At 37.9% G+C, this 10,061-nt stretch overlaps 1 protein-coding gene across 1 annotated transcript; it reads right to left on the bottom strand.

The window, feature by feature from the left end:
* Positions 1-662: 662 nt before the first annotated feature.
* Positions 663-9,185, bottom strand: LOC139715069 (formin-binding protein 1-like; the record flags this gene model as incomplete). Its single annotated transcript, XM_071626692.1, has 6 exons — positions 9,116-9,185; positions 7,817-8,027; positions 6,100-6,204; positions 3,267-3,395; positions 2,738-2,884; positions 663-875 (listed from the first exon to the last, which is right to left on the bottom strand). Coding segments are annotated over exons 2-6 (765 nt in total), but the record flags the coding sequence as incomplete, so codon positions are not given.
* Positions 9,186-10,061: the final 876 nt, after the last annotated feature.

The following is a 10,061-nucleotide window of genomic DNA, read 5'->3' on the forward strand; positions in this document are numbered from 1 at the left end:
ATGCGTGGTCTCCCATGAATATTGAACGAAATTGGAACTCAAAGAAAAATGCACTTTTGAAGCTGTGTCATATGAATGGATGGACTTGCATAGCACCAGTACAAAGAAAAAACACAAATAAAATAAAACATATAACTGCTTTTCTGTTAAAAGGCAGCTGATCTGAAGATGTCATTTTGAGTAGATATATATGGAGGAAAGCATTTCCTTTCATTTCATGTGTTAGATCGGTCATTCTGATCTCTTTTTTGTTTCGTTTTCTCTTTGCGACACATATCTTCAAAAGTACTTACTTTCTTTCTGATATTAAAGATACCACCACGCTTTTTTTCTTTCTTAAAGCCGGGGGCGACCCCATTTGCGCTGCCTACGCTGGTCTGAGACACAGTGTCAGGTTCGGGCTCACTAGGGCTGGGCTCATCCAAATCTTGCATGGGAAGTCGTCGGGAGGAATCAACCCCGACTTGAACTTATCAATAGTCCTCTTGGAATCCTGGGTTGTTAGGAGGGCGGGGCACGTAGAGAGGAAGAGGGGTAGAAAGGGAGAGGGTGATAGGAAAAGATAGAGAGAGTAATAGAAAAGGGAGAGAGTAACAACAAAAGGGTAGGTGAGAATCTTGATATTAAGAGACTTGGGGTACGAGTGGGGTTAGCATGTGTACCTTTTTGCCAAACATGCCAAAAATGGTGCCTTTATTCTTGCGCTTGCGCATTGCCATGGATCCCGTGCCGTTGTTGACGTGGTCCTTTAGGCTGTGAACGGAGAGGGTATCGATGTCCGACTCCTTGCGCTGCATGTCGTCGTAGTCGACCTGGGGGATGTCGTCGGGCGGGGCATGCCCCGTTTTGAACCTTTCTATCGTCAACCTGGCATCCTATGAGGGAAAGGTTGGCCGGCATGTCATCAAAACAAAACACAGAATCAAGAAACGTACATGAATAAACAGTCATAAGGTAGTATACTCAATTTCACCTGCATGCCTGGAAGATAGAGAAATTCAATGTCAGGGTGTTTTCCATCCTTTGAGCACTGAAAGGGTCTTTCCCAATGACTTTACATAGCCATGATATCTCACACAACCCATGATATGGAAAAGAAAGTGAAAACACCCATAAATAATACTATATTCATAGTCAAGCTATTTAAGCACTATACTGATATACATGTACTACCACTTTGGTGGTTTTTTCTTTTCCTTGCTTCTGCATTTAAGAAGAGAAATATTTTTCTTCTCTGATAATTCAGCACTTTGTATCTAGATGTATGTTAACTCACTTCTAAGACAGCTGAGAGCAAGTTCTCATTATATATTTCCCCCCTCAACTTGTTATCAATCTGTGGACTAGCCATGCAAAATTTGGAGAATATTACTGTGTCATACCCAAAATCTTTGTGAAGAGAAAATTACAACAAAACCTCCTGACATAAGCTTGTGTGTAACTATGGATACATAGTATTTAGAAATGAGCTCTTCAATTATGAAATTTTTTTATGCGCACTGAAAAAAAAAGAAATAAAATCGTTTCTTCAAATTTTGGCCGTGAATACCCGTCAGCACGCCATCCAACCAAGTTGTGTCTGGCTACAGGGAGTTGATACTATAATAAGTATTAACACATACTGAAGGAGATACTTGTACACACACAGTGTACTTCGTGATACAGGAACTGACATAAAAGGAAAATGAAAGAAGGTGACTTGAACGAAGAATAGACACTTGACAGACGGCACAGGAGAACTTGGCTAATCAGGAGGAAGAAAGGGGAGGATGTGTTAGATACATGACATAAATGGATTAAATACCGGACATTCATAGTTCCCTGAGCATTTATCAACCATTTTAATAGGCAAAGCTGAAACTTTCAGATCTCTTCTCATACATGATATCAGATGCTGGATATGCATAAAAGGTGAAGAGTTTTAGGAGAAGTTCCTTTTTCTCACTAATTCAATTTGAACTGCCTTTTCAATGGAAAAAGATATATGTTATCAGATGTTAAAGAGTATAAGAGACACATTTAGAAGAGGAGCTCCTTTGTTTACACAATTTTGAACTCTCTTATTGATAGATGTTGATATACCTTTGTCTGACTCTATTCATGAGTGTAGGATTTGTTTTTGATGCCTGAAAATATGCCATGATGTGTAAGGCATTACTTTTCTGTCACTTTAAAATAGTCTGAAAGCAGATATAGAGAAGCAAGCATACACAGTCATGATTAATCAACAATTCAAAAATGACCTCAAGGTGACATTAATCATTACAGCTGTGACTTACCATAAAAGAATATAATTGCATGCACATGTTTTATAATGTGCTCAGTATTAAACAGAGTCTGCATATCTTGCTGTGTCATTATACAAGAGCTGATTAGGAGAAGACTAACAGGAATTAAATATTGATCACATCCCAATAAATTCCAATGAAATAAAGAACTCAAATTAACTACAGAGCACTTTCACAGCTACCTCATTATGAATTATAATGAATATTGGTCTGTTGGAAATCTTACTACCTAATCTGTTCTTTCTTGTTTTGTTTTTTCCCTCCCCTAAGGTAACAATAAGCATTACCTGCACAGTACAGTAAAATAATTTAACTCCAGACCCACTAATGGAAGAGGGACACAAGTGTAAAGACTTAGAAAAGTGTCACAGAATATCTAGACAAAACATAGACAAGGGAAGAGAAAGTCTCCCATTGAGATACTATAAGGCAGCAGAGAATATACTTACAGCTGCAGAGTCTATTTTTTCTGCCTCAGCGGTCATTGTGTCCAAACAGTTGTTGATGAGTGGAATGACATGCCGATGACCCTCCGCAAAGACTTTGTAGAACTCGCCCAGCCGCTGAATCCGTCTCTCGTCCATCTCTTGAATTTTCTGCCACATGTGAAGGAAAAGAAATATCTCTTCATATACTTCAACATTCTGCCTTCTTGGATTATTACATGTGGGACTACACATTGGAAATTAAGCTGCAATCTTCACTACATGTAAACATACCAATTCTTTATCCCTAAAATGTGATGACATGAAAGATAGAATCAATAAATGCATTTGAAAGCAATTTTGCTCAATTTAACATTCTATTTCTGTTGCTATCTTAATGCTGTCAAGACAATCCCTACTTTAATTACTGATAATAAGAGTAAAATTGTAAAAGGCCCAAGGAATACACACTAACACATACACACACGTACCAAAAAAAAAAAAAAAGGAGAAAGAATCTGAGATATATTAGTAAAATGCAAGGGTTACTTACGTTGAATATTTGTGGGATTTTAGTGTAGTAGAAATCACGCTGGTCCTTGTTCGTGTGATCAAGTTGAAGAATGTAGTTATCCTTGCACTCGCATTTCTGTTGGTTTTTGGCATTCATAGTTTGCCGGTACTGTAAGACAGAAAGGTCATGTAAATGGACATTTCATTGCATAAATGAATGCATAACATTCGTGAATATTCATTTGAAATGAAAAATATATATTAAATAACTAGGTATGTGTACACATGTAATTTATATACAATTAAATCTAGATAGATACGTAGACAAATAGGATTGAAAATAAGTGACTGAAAGAACAAACAAATTTAGAAATGAATGAATGAAACAGATAGATCAATTATATTAATATCACTTCATGAATAAATCGTTCCATTCAGTAATTAATCAGTTTTACGCACAAATTTCTGAATAGATGCATCTAGAAAATAGCAGTGATGCAACCATTACACATGATAGATGTGGCGTCTGATCAAGTCTGTCATTAGGAGAATAAAGTGCTACTATCACTCATAAGGTTCTGGTCTCTGGTTTGTTAATTGATTGATGACTTTATGGAGTTTTGCTACAAGCAGGATCTATGGCTGGTATACCATTACCAGTGTCAAAGTCAGGTTAAGTCAGCTGTAATCTACCACATTGTTCTCAGTGGAACTTAGGATTGGAGCAACAGTACAGAATTCAGTTTGACTGTAGAATCTGTTCAAAAGGGAGCATTGTGACAGCTTAAACAGGGAAAAGCCATTTTGTTTCCACTGAACACACAAAGGCTAAGGTACAGTATAGTACTTTGAAAAAAAAAATCAAAGCTAATTAATCAGGTGGTATGTATATGTGACTGATAGAAATGAATTAGAATGAAATACTAAATTTGTGTCTTGACATGATCATGATATTCTTTCAATTTCTTTTTTGAAATTGACATTACAGTTGTACATATCTCTCTTTTGACAGGGAAAAATGTCCTGCGCCCTGTTTCACAAAGCTGTTCGTAAAGTTACGCAAGACTTTACGAATGACTGGAATATGAAATGCCAATAGGTATGCCCATTTCCCCCCCCCCCCCTTACGTTCTAACAAAGCATGTCAATATCAATCATTTACACAATGGGGCAAAAGTACACTTTCGACTAGAAACGTGTGTTAACATGTAAGAATAATCATTATCATCTGCAAATTTCAACTTTAGGTATTGAATTTAACAATGATTAGGAAACCCACCTGACTTGCCATACTTATTACCAAGTTGTTCGTAAAGTTGTGCGTAACTTTACTATTACAGCTTTATGAAACAGGGCCCTGGAATGATGTGTACAGTGTCTCAACGTATTTTCCATTCTTTCCTCTCAGTGTCATTGAAGCCTTCTCATTCTTGCATACGTGCACAGGTGGTAACACAATTTCCTATATCTGGGGCTAAGGCCTGATATCAACATGGTCCTGCATCCTTTCCCCGTGCAAGACAGACACAACTTCAGGAAGCTGCACCTGTGTGTTCACTTCCTTCATAGAACTCACCCTGTGTCTATATCTATGGAATGAGATGGCTTGGGAGTCAATAGGTTAAGAGAGCAAAGTACATTTATAAGTAAGCATCACCAACCAAACAAACTGTGTTCACTATCAGCTACGGCTACGGCTATGACTGATGCTGCAAATGAGCTGCATTCATGACATCCGTTGGAATTTGATTTGTTCCTTTAACCAGACTTTTCACTATACCGTGTGGGATTGAAACCACTACCAAGCATGTTAGCCACTCAGAGTACAATGTGCTCCAAGGCAACACACAGGAAGGATCACTTTCACTTCCCGGTAGTGGTCAGAGTTAGTCTGACTCGCACTACGTGAGGTCTTCTCTTTCCCTCACGAGTCCACAGGCAGGGGCGGATCCAGGAATTCCATATAGGGCGGACGCCTTTACAAAATTAAAGGGGGGCACACTTGCCCCCCATTTTTTTCTTTTTATTTCTTTTGTTTCAACAAAAAATAAAGAGGGGGCGCGCGCCTGGTGCGCCCCCCTCTGGATCCGCCACTGACATGAGTGCAGCTCAGTCCACTATCTTAAAGGCAACTTCCGGTGTCAGGTTCAAAAGGCTGTAAGTAACAGCACAAGAGTCATGGTAATTAAGAAGGTGGTTACCCTTTGGATGCTCACTTGGTAATACTTACAAATTTAATCCGTTGAGGATGGACTGATTTTGCTACGACACACATTTCCCATAGACCCCGGCCCGAGTATACTCCGGACTTGTCCTCAACGGGTTAACATCCTGCCTATTCAAATCATATGACTCCTACCAAGCTTGGGCAAAATCTAGCCCCCCGGGCATTCCCCCCCCCCCCCCCCAAAAAAAAAAAAAGAAGAAGAAAAAAAAAGAGAGAACATACTGGGTATTTGGGCTCAGCTTCATAGCCCCCCCCCCCCCCCCCCCCCCCCAAGAGAGTCATGTGTACAGATTGTGATAACCTCTACAGATTTCTCAAAAGTCTGGTAAAGAACCAGCCACTAATCTTCACGAAAATAAAAATGTTGCATTAGGAAAATGAGAATATGTGTAGTTCTCTGTATATCTTACATCATTCCACTTCTGTGATTACAAATTTTTGTAGCCTACATATCCAGAGATTGATCTAATCAAATTGAATTAAATTCAATCAAATTTATAACTTTTGAACAGATTGTCAAATTTTCCTCCAACTACACTGATGTGATCTGCCAATATTTACACATTCACTATGTCTACATATGCAGTTTGGGTACATTTCCCTGTAAATGTATTTTTTAAAGGGAGAGATTAGAAGAAATACTTACCTTTTCAACTTGTGCCTTTGTTTGGTTCATGTCATCGTTTGCTCTCTCAAACTGGAGTTTGGCCTGAACCCAGGCTTCATGTGAGTGCTTGTATGTCGTCTTCGTCTGCAAGGTATTGAGATATGTTATTATTATTATTATTATTATTATCATTATATCTTCAGCCAAATGAAAATGACAATAACATTAACATAACATACATTCATATGGAAATGGCACAGTATGAATGTTATCCTCAAACTCAGGATAGAACTTTTGAGACACTAAAACAATACCACATAGACCACCCCCCCCCACTCCCTCTTCCCCCCCCCCAAAAAAAAAAAAAAAAAAAAATCATTGAGCTATGGCACATTAAATGAACTATACATAATGTATATGAAATTATTTTTCTGAATTAAAAACAAAAGGAATTCCCAATCAAAAGAAATTGATAGAACTTTAACATTCCTCACTGCAGCCAAATACAGTAAAACAAAATTTAGAATATAAAATACAGAAGAGCATATACATTTACATTTAACTCTAAAATTGGGAGCATGCCTGTTTGATAAATCAAACTCAAGATTAAACATTTTAAATGTACATAAAGGTAAGGGAGCTTTACACGTGGCAGTTCTTTTTTTTAAATTATTATACAAAAGTTTCATTTTAGCCGACCAAATAAAATATATAAAGATATATAGATAATCATATTGGGACCTGAATTTTTACTTTGTTGCTACGGGAGTTTTGTTATAACGTGTTCTTTATAATGGGACTTAATATGGAAGGGCATTGTGTATCAAATGAGTTATTGAAGGGGACTTCCTATACACCTGTGGCTATTTCAAAAACTTGTACCACTTCAGCTGTGCAGATGGTTGTCTCACGAAAACATTGACTTATATTTACTACACACCACAAAGGACAGAGTTGGGAAATGGTAAATGAGAAGAGCAATGATATTTTTTGGCTTCTGTCTCACAGCTAGATAGCACAGGACTATGAAAGACTGCACATGAAGAAAGAATTAGGTCTTCTTCTTTGTCGTATCTAAACATCTACACATAGTCATGAGATATTTGGCCAGGACTTGGCACATCACAGAGCCTTCTCATTAGCAGCCATCAGGTCATTTTTGCTACAGAAGTACACTGTTCCTCACAGCTAGGGTACTGGAGAAGGTGTGGCATGGTATTAGGTGTGCCACAGTCACAATATATGCTGTCATCAGTAGAATATCCCCACTAGAGGATAGAATTAGGTATAACCACAGGCTAGGTACAGTCCTGGGCTGAAGATCACACAGGGGTAAGTAAAGCATGTCATACGAAGACGACAGAAGTAGCAATTTTTGACAGCATTACTACCAACTACAATTGATAGCAGTACAAAGAAAAGCAAGCATGAATATCACATCCAAATTCTTAAAAAAAGAAAATCTCATTCTACAATGACTACGCTCTATCATTTCAATTCTAAATGAACATTAATTATGTGAATCAGAATTTTAATGTTTGAGATCTGCTTGCTGTACTACCATTCCAGTTTTCCATACCTTGAGGGGCAATTTCATAGTCTGTTGACCTCTCTTAAGTGTTCTTTTGGTCACACATGCCTTGCACTTGGGTGTTCACCCTGCAAAACCTTTATGCAAATGATTCAAATGACTGGCTTCTAACAAAAACTGTTACAATTCCCCTGTCCACTCATCAACTCATGAGGGCGCCCTTACACTCTCCAGTTTCTTGATGGATTTCTCCAGGTTGCTGTCCTCCTGCTTGAAGTCCTGGAGGTGCTTCTTGCGCTCCGCCCTCAGCTCCTGCATCAGAGCCTGCACCTCCTTCATCACGTTGTTGATGAGCGACTCGCCCACGATTTCGTGCTGGTTGGCTATGCTGTTCATCTCCTGCAGAATCTGGCGGAAGGCGCTCAGCGACGAGTACCTAGTCGGGATTTGGCGGGGGGAGAGGGATGCAGAAACATCAAAAAGGCAAAAGAAAATACATTGGCACCAACTATCCATGCGGCAAGCACAAAGACATCTGATTAAGAAAACAGTTCACAAATTGTATCACATATGTGACAAATTTAACAGAAATATTCGGAGCACTGTACACTACACTGTATAATAGGATAAAACAGCAAGAATTTAGCTGTCCTAGAGTGCAAACTTGTTATCGTTACTGTCCTTAAATGAAAAAAAAAAAAAATATGGGGCCCTATGGAAAAATTATTTGCACCAGGTAAAAGTGATAGAAAATTCAAGCAATTTCATAAGCAGATCAAACATTGATAATATTCAAACTCATGCTAATAAAATGTACACTTCTTTCTGCTATGCTAATAAAAAAACATTTTTACTTCTTTCTCCTCACGTCCCCACAATCACAAAGTGAATGTATACCACTTTTTGTCACACAAAGAGACCGTTCACATAGCAGTATTGTTACAAACATTTTGTCTTTCAATCTTCAAATGAAATTTACTTTTCCCTGCATTCATAGGTAGAGGAAAGATCCATGCTGCTGGATCCATCTATGAGCTCACTCCATTGGCAAAGTCCTTCATAGAGAGAATTATCTCTAACTATATATCAGGATGCTACTAGCCAACTTGCCCTGGCAACTGAACCTCACCGTTTGGGAAAGTAACACGCACCTGACTCTTTAGAAAGTATAGGCCAATTCGAAGAGACATATTTTGTAATGCCCTGAATAAGAAACAGATATTAAGTTTTTCAAATTCATGAAATTCTTCCGTCAAGATGTTTTCATTGCAACTTATTGACAAATTGCTTTACATTGATGTAAATAAGCACTGAATTGATCAGTGTTTTAGTAGTAGCCATGATAAAAAATCATGGTCGAGTATGTATATATGCATATGATTTTTTATCATGGCTACTACTAAAACACCGATCAATTCAGTGCTTATTTACGTCAATGAAGGGCAATTTGTCAATAAGTTGCAAAGATATAAGTTTATTACAATTTCTCAGCTAAGTCTGATACTCCAATTTGTTGCTACTCACTTATATTCTTCTTCCTCCTTTTTCTTGGGTAGGTAGTTTTTGTAGAGTTTCCTGGAAGACAAAGGGGAGAGAAAGAGATATGACTGATCTCAATATTTCTCTACCACAATTCATACATGCATGTATCATTCTTGAAGAAGAGATATCATCATTCACCTCATGATGAACCAACTAGGATCACCTCTGACTGATGTTAGAGGAAAGCAAGAACATTCGTGAAATGGTGCAACACTTGACTTAATCATTATAATAATAAAATCATAAATACGAATTTTGTACATGTACTTAAATACTGCGATATTACTAGGTGTATAATCGTACTAATACCACTTGCACAAATAACCCTATTATCTGTATAGTATGGAACATACACAACATGCAGAAATATTCCAATTACCCTTTAATGTGATGAAAAAAAAAGCATAGAATCATTGTGGTGTTGTTTGTTTGTTTTCTCCTTGACAACATACTGAGGACCCCATCTGATAATATGTGAAAGTTTGTTCATTAACAGACACATGTGTCGAGCTCAATGTCATATTCTGCCCTTAGAGAGGTCCCCACAAGGACAAACACACAGAGTGTGTCACAGTATGTGTACATGTATGAAGTAAAACGTCATTTAATGTTGTCCTTTGCTGGTGTATGTTTATATTCCCCGTATCTGTCACAGCAGCTGGATGTGAGACATACTCAATATCTATGTTTTAAATCATTACAACCTGGGCCCCATTTCATCAAACAAGCAAACCAAACAAACAAATAAACACACAACAACAACAGCAATAAAAACAAACAAACAATGCAAGAAAACTAACTCTTTGCTGAAATGCAGTGTCATCTTAATTAGAATTCAGCTTCCTGATTGGCTGTTGCTATGGAATGTTGCCATTCTAGAAATTGCTATCCCAACATCTTTTATGAAATGGGGCCCTGGTGTACAGTA

Source organism: Diadema antillarum, unplaced genomic scaffold (assembly GCF_040938485.1).
Source record: "Diadema antillarum isolate AM-2024a unplaced genomic scaffold, OU_Dant_1.0 seq00002713_RagTag, whole genome shotgun sequence".
NCBI classification, from domain to species: domain Eukaryota; kingdom Metazoa; phylum Echinodermata; class Echinoidea; order Diadematoida; family Diadematidae; genus Diadema; species Diadema antillarum.